We start from the raw sequence: 19946 nt of genomic DNA on the forward strand, positions 1-19946 counted from the left end.
TGGACTGAATGACACTGGTTGACTGTGTGACAAGGAGCAAGGGCCTCTCTGAAACTCAGGGCACCTCGGGGACTGACGTATTCCAGCACCTACCCCAGAGGCCGGATTAGACGGGACGATACACCTGCGTGCCCAGCTCGGACGCCGCGGGTGAGCGAGACCTGCGGCCTACATGTTTTGCGATGGTGTCGGAAGAAGCTTTCTACCCGATTCGATGGGCCCTTGTGGGCAGAACAGAGGTTGCATTCAGAGCCCGGTCCTTACCAGCGGGGGGTGAACCCCGGGCCTAACTGGGCCTCAGTTTCCCCTCTGTGCAATGGGAATAACCACACTGCGGCGGGAAGATCCTACTGAAGGGAGGATGACAAATGTCGGAATTGACATTATTTCTCCTCCAAGCAGTGCCCCCCCCTCTCCAACCTGAAGCACACAGTAGGCGCCCCGGAAATGCTCTCCGAAAGGCGCTTCGGGCCACTTCCTGCCCCCGAGCGCACTATCCCGGGTTCCCACCGCTCCTCCAGCGAGGCCATGCGGCATTCCTGAGGGGGGGGAGGCGCAGGAAGAAGGTGCCCCCGGCCCCGCCCCCTCCGGGCGCGGTGGGCGGGGCCAAGCCCCTCGCGGCCGCCGGCACGCCCCGCGCGGGGTGGGCGTCGCTCGCGGCGCTCGCACGAAGTTTGTTTTCTCGCTCCGGGCGGGTGGGGGAGGGCGAGCGGCGAGAGCGGGCAGGCGGGGGAGAGGGGATCTGACGTCAGGCCGCGAGGTGCTTTCCAGCCGCGAGCTGTCAGGCCGAGTGTCAGGCCCGGCAGGTACGCGGCGCGCTCCCCCGGCGCCCCCCGCCCCCCGCCCAGACGCCGCGGACCGAGCCCCAGGCCGCGTGGACGGAAAAGCCGCTCGGGAAAGTCAGTGCGGGGCGCAGGGGCCGAGTTGATGAGGGGCGGGGGGCGCGCGGACAACTTGGAAAGTTTTTTCTTCTGGGCCGGAGGGGGAGGTGGCGTCGTCCTGGCGCGTGCGATGGTGGGTGTGTGAGCTCGGGGGTGTCTGTGAGTCCCGGCCGCAGGGTGCTGGCGGGGGGCCGGTAGGGGGTGCCCCACCCCCCCGCCGGGAGAAAACTCGTCTGGGGACCTTTGGGGGGACCCAGCTTCCTAGGATCCCACCACGGCAGATGGGCCGCCCCTGGCCCTGCCGGGGTGAGCGCGCGGGGGCGGGTTTGTTTGGTTTCAAAAGTGCACGTTGCTAACCGCCGGCAGCCCCCCCCCCCCCCACCGCGTTGCGGCGGAGCGGGCGGGCGAGGGGGCCGCGGAGAGTGACAGCTGCGGGTGGGGGCAGCGGGAAGGGCCCTGAGCTGGGAGGGCCGGGGAGCCCGCGCGAGTTCCCCTTTCCTTTGGAACAAAGGAAAGTCTGTCTCGGAGGCATCTGTCACTCCCGGGCGGGTCAAGGAAGCGGGGCTCGGGGGGCCAGCGACCCCAAGAAAGTTTGTGCGCGCCGGGACCCTCAGGCCGGCCGAGCGTGAGCCGAGTCTCCAGCGGGAGAAACGCTCGGTCTCCCGGGTAGGGGGCGGCCAACATGGAGTCTGGGCGCAGGTCGGAGGGGGGGGCGGTGCGGAGGTGGGAGCCCAGCCCCCTCCCCTCCCCTCCCCCTCCGGGCCGAGTTCCGAGCACAAAGCCGAGCGCGCAGGCTCGGCCGGCCCCGCGCCCCGAAGAGTCCGTCAGCGCCGAGCCGCGGGGGAAGGGGGTGGGAACCAAACTTTTTCCTGCCCCGGGACGGACACGCGAGTTTTTCTTCTTCCAGAGCCCCCGCCCCACCGGATTGCGGACCCGAGGGTGAGCTGGGGCGCCCTGGCTGACGCGGGGCGGGGGGCTGAGGGGTGCAGGCGCCCCGGCGCAGGCCGATCCCCCGCCGCCCCGGGAGCCATGTGCTCCGACGGGGTCTGGGCCGCCGGGGAGGCTGCGCGCTTTGTGTGAAGTGCGGGGCGTGCGCGGGTGCGCGGCCCGGGGGAGTGGCCGGCCGGCCGGGCGGGGAGTTGTCAGAAAGTTGGTGCGGAGTGACTGCAGGTCCGCATCTCGGCGTGTGCAGTCGGGTGCCCCGGGCGGTATGTCGCCAGCTTGCTGCCTCAGCCAGCGGGGGGAGAACTGCTGGCAGGCGCGATGACGTCCGGAGCTTTCCTAGCCCGAGAGGTCGTGGGTGGGCGGGGCGGGGAGGCTTGAGTTCGTGGGTGGGCTGATACCCGCGAGTTGGGCTCGTTGTGTGGGTGCCCGTTGGTCGAGCTGGAAGTGGGATCTGTAAACTGAGTGTGTGCTGTATGTGTGGGTGACATTTATGGGGAGTCCAGGGGCCGAGGGATGAGTGGGTGCTGTTGGAGGGTTGTCTGGGGTGATTGTGGGGTGTCTCTGTGGGGTACCTCCCCGGGTGGTAAGTGGGCTGAGGTGCAGGCCACCAGGGTGGAGAGGTCTGTGTCGACTTGAGGGGGTCGTGACACTGGGCGACCCTGGAACCCCGCAGTCTGGAACCTGGCTAGCAGCCAGGGTGGAATTTGTACAGATAACCTTGAGTAAACTCGCAGCCTGCCAGGGCGGCATCCCTTCACCCAGATCCCGACTGCCGCGGCCAGCTCGGCTTCAGACACCTGACCTCGGCAAGCAGTCGGGTGTTGGCGCTCTCTGCGGAGTGGCACCTCTAATCAGTGCTGTCTCGCCTCCAGGTGGCCTGGCCGGGAGGGTGGACCCTTCCCTCGAAAGCCTGGCCTGCCCAGCCCAGTTATCTGGGCTCTGGCCCAAGTTGAGGAAACAAAACCTGGGAAATGCCAGAGTCTGTTGGCCCAGCCTCCTGGGGAACTGTTAAAAGGCTGAGGAGGGAGGAGTCTTGAGGTTCTGGCATCAGCCTGGCCTGGAACTTTTGGTTTAAAAATGTAAATCTCTTTTGCATGTGTGAACAAGAAGTTTGTCAGGGGGCTGAGCAACTTAGTTGGGTTGTCTAGGGAAACACCTTCTTTCATTTGATGTGGGGGCTCAAGCCTAGAAAGGGGAGGAAGGACATTTGCGCAAGGTTAGGTAGCCGGGTTGGAGGGACCAGAGCCCCGGCCTTGCTCATTTATTATAATTTTTTTTTTAATATTTTATTTATTTTTTAAAAAAAATACATTTTATTGATTTTTTACAGAGAGGAAGGGAGAGAGATAGAGAGTTAGAAACATCGATGAGAGAGAAACATCGATCAGCCGCCTCCTGCACATCTCCTACTGGGGATGTGCCCGCAACCCAGGTACATGCCCTTGACCAGAATCGAACCTGGGACCTTTCAGTCCGCAGGCCGACGCTCTATCCACTGAGCCAAACCAGTTTCGGCTATTATAATTTTTTGAGGAGTTGATTCTGGGACCAAGCCAGGAGCTAGATCACAAAGGAGAATGTATGAGAGACAACCTGTAGGGATGGCTCAACACTCTGCAGGGCACACAGTAGGTGCACAGTAAATGTTACATGGGTTGCTATAGGACCATGGTGATGGATAGTTTCCTGACATCTTGGGAGACCTGGGAGGTAAGATGGTATGGAGTATGGGTGGGGGACCAAACTACCTTGGTCCAAACCCACTATACTATATATACTATATCCTGGATGTGAGTTTTCTTTTCCATAACAGCTTTATTGAGATATAATTCACATACTGTAGAACTTGCCAATTTAAAGTGAACAAGGTAGTGTTGTTTAGTACAGTTGAAATTTAAACAACCTGGGTTTGGACTGTGTGGGTCCACTTATGTGTGGAATTTTTTCTTTTTTTTTTAAATATATTTTTTATTGCTTTTTTTACAGAGAGGAAGGGAGAGGGATAGAGAGGTAGAAACATTGATGAGAGAGAAGCATCGACCAGCTGCCTCCTGCACACCCCCTACTGGGGATGTGCCCGCAACCAAGGTACATGCCCTTGACCGGAATCGAACCTGGGACCCGTCAGTCCCCAGGTCAACGCTCTATCCATTGAGCCAAACCAGCTAGGGCTGGAATTTTTTCAGTAAGTACCTGGCTCTGGCTGGGTGGCTCAGTTGATTGGAGCATAGTCCAGTACACCAAAGGGTTTTGGGTTTGATTCCTGGTCAGGGCACGTACCTAAGTTTCAGGTTTGATCCTGGCCCCACATATAGGACCAATTTTTCTCTCCCTCTCCCTCTTCTTTTTCCCTCCCTCCCTCTCTTCCTCCCTTCCTCTCTTTCTAAAAGTCAATAAAAACAAATCCTCAGGTGAGGATTTAAAAATAAATAAATAAATACCATACTGTCTTCCATCTGTGATTTGAAGTCCATGGATGCATGGATCTACACCAGTGATGGCCAACCTATGACACGTGTGTCAGAGGTGACATGCGAACTCATTTTTTTGGTTTATTTTTCTTTGTTAAATGGCATTTAAATATATAAAATAAATATCAAAAATATAAGTCTTTGTTTTACTATGGTTGCAAATATCAAAACATTTGTATATGTGACACGGCACCAGCGTTAAGTTAGGGTTTTTCAAAATGCTGACACACCAAGCTCAAAAGGTTTGCCATCACTGATCTACACCATCTTATTGGGGGACTTGAGCATCTGCCAGATTTGGGTATCAACAAATCCCTTGTAAATACTGCAGGACAGCCAAGTTTTGCGGGAGTCAAAAGTTATTTGCAGTTTTTCAACTGTGTGGCTTGGCACCCCTAACGCTCGCCCCCCCCCCCCCCCCCCCCCGCCCACATTGTTCAAGGGTGAACTGTATATTCACAACTATCCAACCATCACCACCGTCAATTTCAGAAAATGTTTATCACCTCAAAAAAACCTTCACTCCCTTTAGCTATCACCCTTCTATTCCTTCCCAGCCCATTCTGGACATTTCATTAACATGAAGTTATAGAGTGTGTGTTCCTTGTAATGTGTTTCTTTCATTTAGCATTATATTTTCAAGTTTCATCCACATTGTAGCATGAATCAGGACTTCAGTCCTTTTTATGGCCAAATAATATTGCACTGTATGGATAGACCTCATGTTATTTATTCATTCATCTGTTATTGATACTTGATTGTTTCCACCTTTTGCTTTATTTTATTTTATTTACTGATTGATTTGAGAGAGAGAGAGAAGGAAGAGACAGAAATCAACATCAATTGACTCTTATGAGCCCTGACCGGTATTAAACCCAAAACCTTTGGCATATCAGGTTGACAGTCTAACCCAACTGAATTACCCAACCAGGGTTCCACCTTTTGCTATTATGAATAATGTTGCTATAAACGTTTGTGTACAAGCTTTCGTGTGGACATAGGTTTTAATTTCTTTTGGGTAGATACCTAGGAGTGAAATTACTGGGTCACGTGGTAACTGTTTAAGAGCCATAGTATCTTAGGTGGCTTTCTTAATCTCTCTGGGCCTTAGTTTGCCCATCTATAAAATGACACTAATAATAGTGTGCCCCTTACAAGGGCTTTGTGAGGATAGAATTGAGATAATAAGTGGAAGATGCTCTGTACAGATCTCAATAGTAACTAATTATTTCTAGGCTTGCACTGCTTATTAATGTACTGCCATTTACAAGGAACATTTTGTAAAGTAAATGATTGTCTAACCACTATGCTGTACATCTGAAACGAATACAAAGTAATATTGAATGTAAACTAATTGGAGAAATTTCTAAATTAAAAAAAATGAGCTGCTATTTAGTTCAGTAGTCATCTACTGAAATAGAGGCATTTTGGAATCACCCCTTCTAGGTTGCCTAGGCTGTGGAATGTCCTGAGGCTTTGACTTGTAATTTCCCCATAGTTCTGGTGCCTGAGGCTCTAATAATGGTGTGTTTAGAGAATAGGAAGAGGGTGAGAAGCAGTGCATGGTAATGATATAATGTCCCCACCCCCTTTGTCACTTGTTCCAGGCTTGCCTGAGGTCCAGCTTAGCCCTTAGACATCATGTCAGACAGTGATCTGGGTGAGGATGAAGGCCTCCTCTCCCTGGCAGGCAAGAGGAAGCGCAGAGGGAACCTGCCCAAGGAGTCAGTAAAGATCCTCCGCGACTGGCTGTACTTGCACCGCTACAATGCCTACCCCTCTGAGCAGGAGAAGCTAAGCCTTTCTGGACAAACCAATCTGTCTGTGCTACAGGTAAGGAGCGGGGCAGCAGAAGATTGGGTTTTAGTCCTATCCCAGCCCTATCACTGGCTCACTGTGTGACCTTAGGCTGGTCACCTCCCTCTCTGGGCCTCAGTTTCTTCTTTGGTCAGATGAGAACACCCAGTCCCCCTGCCACAAAGAAGGACAGTGACATGAGGTCATTGCAGCTAGATTTCAGATCTTTTTGAGAGTTCTGAAGAGGCAGGGAATTGTGTTAATGTCTAGGTGTCTCGTTAACATTGGAGGCCGTGGGAAGGTGAGAATGCATTGAGTGTCTGGAGTTCGGCCCCAGCCCAGAGTGATGCTTGGATGTGACTTGGTGGCAGGGGACAGCTGGTGATCTGCAGTGTTGGAATCATGGTCAAAGAAAGGGCAAAAGTGAGATTCTGGGTTCCAAACCCAGTTCTGCCACATAGAAGCTGTGGACCACATCTTGATTTCCCTGTCTGTTAAGTGGGGGTTCCAATCCTCTCCTGCCTGACTGAACTGTTGTGAGGAACAAATTCAGAACTGAATGTGAAAGTGCTTTGAGTACTTTAAGATATTTATCAAAGTGCAAGACACTGCCTCAGTTGCCAACATGTAGGTGTTTTGTATAAGTGCTGAGGCAGGACACCCCAGTCTGCCTTGCCTCCAGTTTGGCTCTCACCTACCTGGGAGACACAGAGCAGGGCCTCAGCCTAGCAAAGGCCCACCCCCCTTTCCACTTCTGTCCTTTCCTAGACCACTTCTCCAATCCATGATATGGTTTCTCCCTCCTTCCCTTGCCCCACTGTGAACTTCCCAGGTCTTCCCAGCTCTTGTCCCTCTCCATGAAGTGTCATGGTGAGTATTCAGTCCTCAGAACTCCTGTCACCTGACTTACACTCGCCGGGCAGTGGTTGATTGTAGTCTGCCTACAAGAAAGGCTTTCGCGTCACAAAACCTGACTCAGATCCCATCTTCTCCTCAAGAGGTAGCTTTGACCTGGGCCATGTCACTGCCTCCTCACTGAGCCTCGAGTTTCCCCTTATGAAAAAGGGAGGTGATTGTAGTATTTTCGCAGTGTGTAAGGAGGAGGGACAGAGAAGAATTCAAGGCACACTGTGAGGTGTTTGGCAGAGTCAGTGCTTCTGCTCTCCTTTTTCTCCTCATCTCTCCTAGATCATAGGTCTTGGACTGACCCCAGGTGTCTAGCAGTGCCTGGCTCCTTACAGTGTACTGCCAAGCACTCCACTATGCCCATCTCTATGCTGGACAGAGTTGGGATCCCACAGAGGAACCAGACTCATTCCTACCCGCAAGGAGTGTGTATTCTTGGATGCAGTAGCAGGAAAGACTTGGTCACTGATGTTTGCAAAAAGTGATCACTGCTGGGACAGAAAGCAGCAGAACCTGGAGCCTGAGAGCCAGTATTACCTAGATAGCCTCTTTGCTGGTCTTCCTGCCTCCAGCCTTGTTCCTTTTAAGTCTATTCTCTTAAACACTAAAATGCAATTCTGATTGTGTCACACACTCCACAGACCCTATTGACTTCAGGAAAAAGTCCAAACTTAGGTACTCAGCAGCCTCATCTCTCAGTTCTTCCTGCCCCTGGAGCCCTTGAGCCCTCTGGGCCTCCAGGCCTTTTCCCTTGGCTTCTTCCTGACCTTTCTGATCCTGGTTCATTCACTCCCATTTCAGCATGTTCTTTGGAAAGCATCTGATTTTCCCAGCCTAGGTGTGAGGCCACTGCTGTGTATTCCCACTGTGCCTCATACCTGCACTGTCAAACCACTGGTCACACTATAATGAAATTGCTTTTTGTCAGGGACACTGTTTCTCAATTTAAAGAAAATATTTTTATTATCACATCACTTATGAACAAATTGAAAACTGGGTAAAAAACCTCTTGCTTTTGCTCTTATACATAACTATAAAATACAGTTTTCCAAAGCAAATTAATGTAAAACCAGTGAGATTCCATCTAACGGCATCATTATAAGTGAATGGTGTTACGCTGACTGGGCTGTGGTATGTGGTGTGACAGAGGCACCGACGGGAGGTGAGCAAGTCTGGGTTGCCACAGGCCATGGTGCTCCTGCTCATAATCCCAGCAGAAACACAAAGCCACAATGTTCTCGTGGAGAACTGGTGGGTCCCTAGGACAGCATATCCCCAGATCCCACTTAGAGAAATGTAGGTCTGGGGCAAGGGTTAGCTAGAGACTTCTGATGAAGGTGTAGGAGGAGTTCCAGTGGCCACCCAGCACTAGAGTCATGCCCAGAGTTCAAAAGCAGTGGGGACCACCTGGCACTCCTTGATGGAAACTATATTATGAATTCCCAGAGTACACCTCTGCTTGGAGGTCTTACGGGCACTTTAAGTTTCCTTGATAACTGATAACATCTCCAAGCTGGCCCTTTCCCTTTAGAAGGGTTCCTCTTGAAGCTCTTTCTCAGCTTATGTAGTCAGTCACCAGTTCCTATACATACCCCTTAAATATTTCTGGAATAAGGCTTCTTTTCTATCTGGACCTGCTACCCTTGTCTGATCACTTGTCACCCCTCTACTTAAAATTAAAATCCTTCAATGGCTTCTGCCAACCTAATGACAACATCACCTGTGCCTATCTGTTGGCACCCCTCTCCATATTCCTGCCACACTGATAGATACCCCAGACCACTTTGCTCCTATCTGACCAGGGAGACTCTCGACCGGTGGAGGACCTCTGCCTTCCCACAGCACTAGGACTGGGTCAGCATTTGGATTCTTGACTGTAAATGCTTTTTACAACGCACTAAACTCTGGAGGCCTGATCTCATTTATCACTGTATCCCAGTGTTTAGCTCAGTACCACGTATCTGATAGGTGCTTCAGAAATAATTATTGAAGTGACAGAAAATGAAAATAAGTGTTAGAAATGTCAACAGGCAGGACCTCAGAAGTAAGGAAATGTGGTTTATCAATCTGGAAAAATGGGCTTAAGTTCCTGGAAGCATCTCTTTCCTGTATTTAATTTTTTGTTTTAAGTGCCCTTTTTCTTTTTTTAATTGTTTAAAGTATTACATATGTCTCCTTTTTCCCTGATTGACCCCCCTCCACCTCCAAAGACAAGCCCCCACCCCCCAGAGTCCGTGTCTATTGCTTACACTAATATGCATGCATACAAGTCTTTGGGTTGATCTCTTACCCACCTCTCCCCTGCCTTCTCTCTGAGGTTGGACGGTCTGTTCAGTGTATTTAATTTTTAAGACTTCATTATTAAAAAAAAAAAAGACTTCATTATTTAAAACATTTGCAATACTGTATCCATAAAAAGAGAATATTCTAATGAACCCGTGGTACCAATCACCTGGCTTCAACAAGCATCCGCATTTTGCCAAGGCCTGTTTCCTCTTTCCCTGGGGACATCTCTTTTGATTGTCTCTTTTAACCACCCAGGAGCTATCTCATTAGCAAGTCAATGAGTCACTTAACTAACTGGTTTGCTGGTACTTGCCCAGGGCTAGGCAGGTAGGATGGTGAGGCCAACTACAAAGGTCATTTGTGAAGGATTTTTCAGTGGAACCTATGACCCCCTCTCTAAGCCCTCTTTATTGCTGTGGTTTCTGACTGGTCTAAGGGGCTGTTTTGGGGAGGGAAGGTGAGTGTAGCAGGGAGGTTCTGGCTCCATTCCTTCACTCTGTAATATTGACTGGGGTTATGCTCCGCTCTAGGCCCAGTGCTGTGAGCTGGAAACTCCCTGCCCTTGGCTAGCCTCAGGGGAGGGAGGAGAGGAGGGAAGACATTATTTAAAAGACTAAGAATTTAATGCAATTAAATACCAATTCGGTGTCTGAAAGGCTTCTCTCAGGAAGCAGCATGTGAGTGGAGTCTTGACAGACTTGAAGGAATAGGGAGGTAAGGGCAGCAGTCCCTTGGGAATGGGGAACCAGACAGGTAAGAAAGGAGCCTGCTGGAGAAGCTGTAGTGGGCTGCTCTGTGGCAGGTGTGGCCTGGCCCGACACTCAGCAACACCTTACCCTTTGAAGCTGCTCTCCTGACTCTGATGCCAAAGCTAGCTGCCTCCCGATTCTTCCTGCCAGCAACCTCGTCTCTCCACCTCAGGGCCTTTCATATGTATGTATATCTTTTGACTTCTGTGTAAGCTTATTTGCTTAAATAAAGGGCTCGACCCACAAGGACAAATTACACCAATGGGTTAAACCATTGGTTCCTAAGCCTGAGTGGCAGAACTCTGGGAAGCTTAAAAACACACATTTCTGACTTGCCCCCTTCCCCACCAGATCTACAAAGCAGGTGAGAAATAGCTATTTCTTTATTTTCTCTTCTTTAGAGAGAGAGAAAAAACATTGACTTTTGTTTCACTTATGCATTCATTGGTTGATTCTTGTATGTGCCCTCACCAGAGATAGAACCTGCAACCTTGGCATAGTGGGATTATGCTCTTAACCAACTGAGCTACTTGGCCAGGGCCAAAATAGCTATTTCTTAGAATTACCCTCAAGGTGGTTTTAACATAGCCAGCCTGCCCTTAAGAGCACTTGGATGTGGTGATCACGACACCAATGGAGGTACCATGAGTTTGGGAAAGGTCTCTCCATGTCTTCACTTTCCTCTCCCCGCTTTTGCTTCTGTCTTTCACAGCTGAAAACACATTAAAATTGAAGCAATGTGTCGCCTTGTCAAATGCCCTGCTCTGCTCCTCATGGCCTTCATCCACTTCCTGGCCCCTCCCACTCCCATTTGCCACAGTGATTCCTCCCTTGTCCTTCATCTCAGCCACTGATAAAAATGAAAAAAAGACTGACAGGGCGATAGCTGTTCGGACAGAGCCCTGTTTTATGGTGGAGACAGGCTTTCAGGCACCCAGTCTGTTTTGCCTTATCAATCACAGAATTCACCTTGGCATTCTCCCTACTCCCTCCCCAAGGACCTAGAGTTGGAGTGAGTCACATGCTCTACAACTGGCGTTGGTGGTGCACTCAGGCCTCCTGCATTTACCCAGCCCCCCTCAGCTGTGCATTTCTATCGGATGAGAAGACAAAACAGACAGTAGTCTGCCAAGTTTTCTGCAGATGGGGGGCGGGGGGTGAGGGGTGTGAATATGGTGTGTGTGCGCGCGCGTGCACACGCGCGCATTTCTGCTGTTTTCAGAATTATAAGCCAAAATGGGAGGTGCAACTAGGGGCTAGATGCCCTCGCAGCTGTGAGAACACTCCCAGATTCCCTGCCCCAAGACTGCTTTCTCAACAGAAATATTCATCCTTATCTCCCTTGACCCAGGTCACTGTGATCTGTTTCCCCTGCATACAGGGGTGAGGTGGAGGGGTGCAGTGCTCTTCCGTAGCACAGGTAACTAAGGAGACAGTTGTGGACAGAGGGATGGAAGCAGTTGAACCAGGAGAAAAGGCCTTAGGCTGATTCTCTTCAGTCCTTTCACCTGCCTGGAACCAGGCTGTCTGAACCGGATATGTTTGCACAGATGACCTTGAGCAAGTTCCTGAACCTCTGATCAGGATCTGTTTTTTCAACAGTTCAAATAAAACGGAGATCCTCACAGAACCTGTTTCATAGGTTGTTGAAGATTAAATGAATAATTAGATGGGAAATGTTCAGAGCAACACTTGACATGTTTTGGTTAAACAAGTGTTTGCTTTTTTAGGATTATGATAATCATTATCCAGCTATCTGTCCCTCTGGTAAAACAGAGCAAAGCAGAGTAAGAATAGCAGTAGGGACCTTAAAGCCAGGAGACCTGGGTTTGAATCCCGGATTTATACTCGGGAGTCTATGTGACTTTGGGCAAGTTCTTTCTTCTCTTTGGGTTCCAGTTCCCCATTTGGTACTTTGGGGACACTGCTCACTATCTTTCCAGGCTTGTATGCAAATTAATAATGCAAGTGAGATGGCTGACATGATAACCTGGTGTCTGGAGTGCTTAGTTAGTTCCCTCACTTCATTGCAACCAGTTGTCAGCCTTATCCTTGGGGATCCCTTGCAGCTCTTGCCAGGATTCAGCTCAGCCAGTGTCTGAGAAGGACTTGGGAAAAATGGTAGGGGGTTGTGTGTGCTCAGTAGTACTGGTTGGACCATGGAGGTACAAAGGGATAAGTGAGAACCCCAGGGTCAGGGTCCTTCCAGGCTGCCCGGGAGAAGGGAGAGAAGGCCCACAAGAAGGCTCTGCCCTGCTCAGGAGCTTTCCCATCCCGACAGAGCCAGGGGCCTAGTACTGTCCTTGGATCACCAATGGAATGGATGCAGCTATAGTCTGCTAGGCAAAGACCCATGCCAAATCCAGGCACCAGCTCCTGTCATAGGAGGCTAGCCTTTCAGCTGTGTAGACACGGAGTTCATAGGAAGATGGTATCCAAGGGCTTGCCAGGATATCAACCAAGAAAGGTGATGGTCAGAGGTAGAATTGATACAGGAGCCCTGAAGAGACCTGGGCCTTTGATTCATTCAGTGAACATTAGAGGAATGTTTGGAGCAACATCATGCATTGCTGCAGCCCATACAGTTCCCAGTATCCCAGCCACAGGAGATGAAGGGGGAGGGATTCTCATCTTTTCTTCCTCCTGGTGCATGCTCTGTGCGTATCTGGATAAACTGAGAGAGGAGACAGGATCAAGAGAAGGACCTAGAGTGGAATTCAGGTCAAGCCACTGTTTAAGCCTTTAGTCTTTTTTTTTGTCTTTTTTTTTTTTTTTTCCAGAGAGGAAGGGAGAGAGAGACAGAGATAGAAACATTGATGTATTGATCAGCTGCCTCCTGCATGCCCCTTACTGGGGATCAAGCCCACAAACTGGGCATGTGCTCTGACCAGGAATCAGACCTGTGATCTTCTGGTGCATGGGTCGACACTCAACCACTGAGCAACACCAGCTGGGCCCTTTAGTATTTTACCATGGTGTTCTGTCCTAGTGGGATCAGCCCTGCCTGCTTTTGTCAGTTTCTTAAACCAAACCCTTTCCTGCCTCAGCACCTTGACATTTGCTGTCCCCTCTGTCTAGAACATTCTTCCCTCAGTTTTCTATAAGGCTGGCTTTCTTTTTAATATATTTTTATTTCAGAGAGGAAGGGAGAGGGAGAGAGAGATAGAAATATCAATGATGAGAGAGAATCATTGATTGGTTGCCTCCTGCACACCCCCTACTGGGGATTGAGCCCGCAACCCAGGCATGTGTCCTTTAACGAATCGAACCCAGGACCCTTCAGTCTGCAGACCGACACTCTGTCCACTGAGCCAAACCAGCTAGGGCAAGGCTGGCTTTCTTTTAGGTCTCAGCCTTCCCAGACCTCTTGTCTATGGTAGTCTCTCTTATCTTTCTATGCTATGCTTTTATTCCTGTCTGTTTCCTCCCTGGCACTTATTGGTGGCTCTTGTCATATTTGTTCATTGCCAGTCTCCACAACCAGGACTATAAGCACCACGGGGCAGAGTGCATGTCTGTTTAATTCACAAAGGGATCACCAGTACTAAGAACTAGGTCTGGCACATAATACGCACTCAAATAAGTATTATCTGAGTAAGCACGAAGCCTTGAAAGGGAGAGCAATAGGAAAGTGAGAAGTTCTAACCTGACTGTTTTGATGAATAAAGTAAGTTGGGCTCTGAGGCCCTGTGACAGCCTGAGGGAGGTTCATAGAGGAGGGACTCCTACTCCTCCAGGTTCAGAGGCCCAGGCTTGGGGACCCATGGTTAGAGGTGGACACTCCTGCCTGACTTCTCCAGGCTGAGGTTTACAAATGTTCATCAGTAAAATAGGAATTGATCAAAGTCATAGACCTGATGTAATTATGAGAAAATTGTGTAGATGTTTAGTGCTCAGTAATTGGAAGCTATGGGAAAACTCTTCACAGCGAAAGCTCTCAGAAAGATGCCCAGATCTGTGGATACCTTCCTACCAGGCCACACCCAATATCCACAGTTTCTAATGTTTCTTCTCTCCTGTTACCTCTGAGATAGCAAGAAAGTTATTAGGCTGCTTTTCCCCTTTGGTGACCCCTCCAGTGGAGGGCAAGAGGAAGAAGGACTTGGGGAAAATGGTAGGGGGAAGAAACTATTTTCTAGTCTAATCCATAACTTTTAAAATAATGCCAGATGAGCTGTTGTAGGATCTGTCTTGCCATTTCCAGGCCATTAGGAGTAATTGAGAGGAAAGAGGATATGAGTGGTTGATCTTTTAGATCAGGGATGTAGGCAGTCGGAAACATAGGGATGGAGAATGTCCAGCCTGCAAACTGTAAGGCTTGTGAAATCATTTGGTCTGGCCCTGCCAAGGCATTAGGGGTGAGTTAATTAAATGTTTGACCAAATATAGCAGGCTAATTATTAAGTTGATAATTTTGTATGGCTCTCAAATGAAGTTATAAATCTGCAAATGGCCCTTGACAGAAAAAAAAAAAACGGTTCCCACCCATTTTGTTTTATTTTTTAAATATATATATATTTTTTTATGTTGGAGAAGAAGGGAAAGGGAGAGAGAGATGGAAACATCAATGATGAGAGAGAATCACTGACCAGCTGTCTCCTGCACACCCCACACTAGGGATCAAGCCCACAACCTGGACATTTCTCACTGAGAATTGAACCATGACCTCCTGGTTCATTGACGCTCAACCACCAAGCTACGCCTGTTTTTTAAAATTCTCACTTGAGGATATTTTTTTCCATCAGTTTTTAAGAGAGAGTGGAAGGAGGGAGGAAGAGGCAGAGAGAGAAACATCAATGTGAGAGAGACACACTGATTGGTTGTCTCCCACACATGCTGGACACGGCCTGGGATTGAACCTGCAAACCCAGGTATGTGCCCTTGACCAGGAATTGAACCCACAACCTTTTGGTGCCTGGACCAGAGAGGTGTTTCGAATCCATTTCCTCTCCTCTAGCCCTATTGCTGATATCTTAGATCAGCTAAGGCTTAGAGGAGTAGCCATTCTCAGGTGGAAAGGAGGGCACTTCAGAAAAAAAAATGTGATGTGCAAAAGGCATCATGGAGCTATTTAAAGAAGAAAAAAAAAAAAAACAGCACAGGGCCTGATGAAGGGCTGGTGAGCAATTTCACATGCTAAAGGACACAAGGGCTGGAAATAGAGGCCATGGCAGGGGAGGGTTTAACACCAGGTTTGGGTGTCTAGACTTGACCTTGTAGGCAGTCGGAAACATATGGCAGTTTTCTAGAATAGGAATAACAGTCATTGCATTTTATTTATTTATTTATTTATTTATTTTTAATCCTCACCCGAGGATATTTTTTTCCATTGATTTTTCAGAGAGAGTGGAAGAGAGAGGGAAAGACAGAAACATCGATGTGAGAGAAACACATTGATTGGTTGCCTCCTGCACGCACCCCGACCAGGGCCCAGCTGGGGAGGAGCCTGCAGCCGAGATATATACCCTTGCCTGGAATCGGATCTGACACCCTTTGGTCTGCAGGCTGATGCTCTATCCACTGAGCCAAACCTGCTAGGGCAACAGTCATTGCATTTTAGAAAGAGAAGTGACAACTAGTGAAGAGGCTGGGCGGGAGAGCCATGAAGCTGTTAAAAAGATGTCTTGGCTTTGCAGCATAACTCTTAACAGTGAGAAACACTTGAACAGTGAGAAATCTCATGCCTCATGCATAGGTCCAAAGAGATTGATCTAAACAGTGAATTAGATGGGAATGGGGTCAACGCTAAATGGGAGCTTTCTGAGCAGCATGTATGAAAAAAGACTTAAGGATGTTGGTTGAATGCACATTCAACTGGAGCCACTGATCCTAGTTTTGCCTGGAAACAGTCATTTTCTTCTTTCTGACATTCTTTGGTGTCTTTATAGAAATTTAGGAGTGAATTACCTTGGCACCAGGTCCTTTCATTTCCCATTTCCCAAATAGAACAAACATTTGTCATCTCATCACACCCCCTGTAGCAAGTTGCTCTTTTGCTTAAAACCCTCCTACACTCCCCATCACCCTTAGAATAAAGAACCAAATCCCCACCATCGAGGTAAGCTCTAGTTACCACTCTTAGCTTCAGCCCTTGGAGCTAAGCTGTTCCTTGTCTGAGCTCCTCAGAGGCACTCTGCTTCCACCTGTTACAGGGTCTTTTCAGATGTTGATCCCTCTAAATCAGTGGTTCTCAACCTTCCTAATGCCGCGACCCTTTAATACAGTTCCTGTTATGGTGACCCCCAATTTCATTGTTACAAATTGAACATAATTAAAGCATAGTGATTAATCACAAAAACAGTATGTAATTATATATGTGTTTTCCGATGGTCTTGGGCGACTCCTGTGAAAGGATCGTTCGACTCCCAAAGGGGTCGAGACCCACAGGTTGAGAACCGCTGCCCTAAATCTAACGTTCCTCTCCCTTCCCACCTAAACTACTACTCATCCTTCAGATCTCAATTTAGGAGCCATTTCTTCAGAGAATACCGCCCTGAATCCACAAAGACTACATTGGGTCTCCAACAGCACACCATTATACCTTCCCTTCATTGGATAAATCATTGTTGCAATTTTATATTCATTTGTATGATTTCTTTAACTCTCTTCCCAACATGAACCTTTGTGAGGACTGTGATTGTGTGTGTCATTTGCTGCTATATTATGGGGCCTGACATAGGTGCTTCATAGCTGGTTTTAATTGAGTGAACTGATCATAGTCTCTTATACTCATTTCAGATATGTAACTGGTTCATCAACGCTCGGCGGCGGCTTCTCCCAGACATGCTTCGGAAGGATGGCCAAGACCCCAACCAATACACCATTTCCCGCCGAGGGGGCAAGGCCTCAGATGTGGCCCTCCCCCGTGGCAGCAGCCCCTCAGTGCTGGCTGTGTCTGTACCAGCCCCCACCAATGTGCTCTCCTTATCTGTGTGCTCCATGCCACTCCACTCAGGCCAGGGGGAAAAGCCAGCAGCTCCCTTCCCACAAGGGGAGCTAGAACCCCCCAAACCCCTGGTGACCCCTGGCAACACTCTCACCCTGCTGACCAGGGCTGAAGCCGGAAGCCCCACCGGTGGACTCTTCAACACACCACCACCCACACCCCCAGAGCAGGACAAGGAGGACTTCAGCAGCTTCCAGCTACTGGTGGAGGTGGCACTACAGAGGGCTGCTGAGATGGAGCTTCAGAAGCAGCAGGACCTATCGCTGCCGTTACTGCACACTCCCATCCCCTTCGTCTCTGAAAACCCCAAGTAGGCATCTACCCACAGGGGTGCTCGAGGCTCGAGCCAGCTGTCCTGGGTTTCTGTTTTGGTTCCCTTTCATACAGAGTTTTCTTTGGTTCACTGCCAAACATCAGGATCATCTCCTCTGTCCAGGATCTTCAGCAGGAAGACACCAGCTGGTGTCACTGCACTGTGATGGGGACCTCCTCTGCTGACTGCCTTTCTCCAGGCCTCCTCAGGTGATGAGACCAAGAGAGCGGAGACAGGCATGGTGCTGCTACTTCTCCAGAGAACCCACAGGACACCTTTGTTCCAGCTGCTTTCCTGGGCTGCACATAGGAAACCTGCCGAGTTCAGACCTATGCTGGGTCCAGGTTGTCCCTGAGCTGGCTGCTCTGTTAAGCAGTGTGGACATTCCTAGTTCTTAAGTGTGAACAAAAGAAAAGAGGAACCCAGCAGGTAGAACAGACTCCAGTTGAATATTCAGGTTTTTTTCAAACTTGGTGTTCATTTCTCCCTTTTTGCTGTGGTTTGCATTCATGGGGGCAGCGAGCCCAGGTGTGGGGAATAAGAGTGCATTGTGTGACAGAGTCTGATGAACTGGGAATGATCCACCACTACAACAGGTGATTGTTTTACAAGGAAGGAGTATTTTTGTTTGGGGGACCAGTTAAATCTCTGCAGAATTCCTAATGGTTATTTTATTGTTGGTTTGGTTTACCCAAAAAAGGAGAGAAAGACTTTTACAGGCTTTGGCTTTTCTGGATCAGGAACCGAAGGAGGATAAAGCCAAAGCCAGCAAGAGGGTCCAACAGAGAATTTGACCAAACTTTCTAGGCACAGAGCAGAGAAGGATGATAAAACTGGAGAGGTGTTTTTTATATTTCTGTTTTTACTGTACTTTTTTGGGGAGGTTAGGGGGGAGGAAGCTAGACTGAGGCAGTAGGGTTTTATTTTTTTGTTTTTTCTCTTTAATGTTTTTCCCTTCTTTATCCTTGAAAGTTTTGCCCTGCAGCCTTTGGAGTCCTTTAGGTAAAGTTGGATTAGTGGCCAGAATGTCAAAAGCTCCATCTACTGGCAGCTTTTCCCACGGTGGTGGCAGGAAACTACTCCTTAGAAGAAGCAGGGAATAGTTTCCTGCCACCAGCTGCCTGAGGAACTGTCTTCAGAGGAGGCTGGGGCTGGAAATTATGAAGCCTGTTCACCCTGAGTCTTTTTGTGTTGCACCTTTCTTTAAATTGGAGTTGCAGAGGCTCCTGCCCTGAACTTCACAGCGAAACAGATCACAGTTGGTCTTGTTCTCCCTCCTCCCCGTTTTTATTTTGTTGTTTCATTGCTGACAGTGCTCAATAGCAGTATACCCCATCTTTATATATCCTAAGAAACACTAATCCTAGGTTATTAGCCAAAATATTTTTGTTCTGAATAATATTGTTATTGGGCCAAAAGACAGGTCAGGAGCCCCAGCCTGTAGTTTCCTGAAGTTTCCAGGTCAGGCACAAGGGGAAGAGTTACTTGGTGTTGGCTGACTTGGTTAGGTCTGGCCAGGAGAAAAGGCAGAAACAGGTATTCTGTCCTTTCTGGGCTGATCTCTGAAGACTTCAGGAAGGCATCCTCATTTCTGGGTGGTTTAGCCCACCTCTTGGTGTGAGAGTGGGGATTAGTATTTACAGAGGGAGCGTTGCTCTGAGTGGGCAAGTTTCCTAAGCTCTCTCTCTTGCGTGCTCCCTCGTCCTGTGCCCTCTTTCCATGCCCTGGGTGGGTGGGAAGGGGATCAGGGATCCTCACCCTCCTCCAGCCCAGCTGGGGAAAAATGAACATGAACATGGCAGCTTCAAGATTAGTTGACGCTGCTGTTTGCCCAGCCTCTTCTACCCCACCCATGTCTGTGAGCCCGGGTCTGGTGTGACTGTTGTAAGATGCTTGTAGCAGGAGACTTTGGAAGTGTGTTGGGCTGGGGTGGGACTTTTCCTTCCAACAGTGCACTGAGCAATGGAGGTGGTGAGGGTGTGGGAGCCATGCTGCTGAATTCTGGTTGGCATTCCCCTCTCTCCTTTGTGCAAGATAGGGAGGCTGGGGGTGGTGCAGCCTCTGCTTGGTTTGGTTGTGAGATAAACCTGGAGGAGAAGCACAGTTATCCCATTGAAATAATTTGAGCAGAAAACTACTGTAAATAAGTTTTGTTTTTGTCTTTTGTCAAATAAAACTGTTTTTGGTTTGGTTTTGTTTTTTGTTTTTCAAGTAAAACAGATTGATCCACTGTGACCCAGGGCCCAGCCTGGAGATGGGGCAGTTGCCGAGTTCTTACTCTGCTTTACCTTTTACCCACTCTAGTAAACCACCTGTAAGTGTACATTCTGTAGCCTTACTTCCTTGGCCTCAACCCTGTTCCATATCCCATTCATCACGGTGTGCAGGGGGCATATGCATCCCAATCTGGACCAGTTTTCCCTGGGATCAACAATGAGCTTTGGATTTTGCTAAGTGGTGAGGGGACTCAGGGAACTGGGAACTTTTTCCTCTCCCTCTCCCAGTGAGGAAAGAGCATGATTACAGTATGAGGCTAGCACAAAAGCAGAGATGAGATGGATGTTGTAGTCATATCTGAAACCAGTACCACCTCTGGACTTCCCAATTACATAAGCTAGTAAATTCCATTTTTTAAATAAGCTAGCTGGGGGT

At 49.1% G+C, this 19946-nt stretch overlaps 1 protein-coding gene across 5 annotated transcripts; it reads left to right on the forward strand.

Annotated features, from left to right (window-relative positions):
• Window positions 1-737: 737 nt before the first annotated feature.
• TGIF2 (TGFB induced factor homeobox 2) lies at window positions 738-19474 on the forward strand. 5 transcript variants are annotated; one of them, XM_070420267.1, is made up of 3 exons: window positions 738-806; window positions 5905-6130; window positions 16774-19474. In XM_070420267.1, exons 2-3 carry the CDS (start codon window positions 5939-5941, stop codon window positions 17293-17295), a joined length of 714 nt encoding a protein of 237 aa, XP_070276368.1. In that variant the 5' UTR covers window positions 738-806; window positions 5905-5938; the 3' UTR covers window positions 17296-19474. The 5 variants fall into 5 exon arrangements, with proteins under 5 accessions (XP_070276368.1, XP_070276371.1, XP_070276367.1 ...); XM_070420270.1 differs by lacking the exon at window positions 738-806 and adding an exon at window positions 874-899; XM_070420266.1 differs by lacking the exon at window positions 738-806 and adding an exon at window positions 1680-1820.
• The last annotated feature ends 472 nt before the right edge of the window (window positions 19475-19946 follow it).

Source organism: Myotis yumanensis, unplaced genomic scaffold (assembly GCF_028538775.1).
Source record: "Myotis yumanensis isolate MYYU_CA2020_CCGP unplaced genomic scaffold, mMyoYum1.0.hap1 SCAF_7, whole genome shotgun sequence".
In the NCBI taxonomy this organism is placed as follows: Eukaryota; Metazoa; Chordata; class Mammalia; order Chiroptera; family Vespertilionidae; genus Myotis; species Myotis yumanensis.

Coding starts and splice junctions, on each gene's coding strand:
- TGIF2 (XM_070420267.1), top strand. CDS start 5,939: ATGTCAGACAGTGATCTGGGTGAGGATGAAGGCCTCCTCTCCCTGGCA. Junction 6,131..16,773: donor CCAATCTGTCTGTGCTACAG/GTAAGGAGCGGG, acceptor TACTCATTTCAG/ATATGTAACTGGTTCATCAA.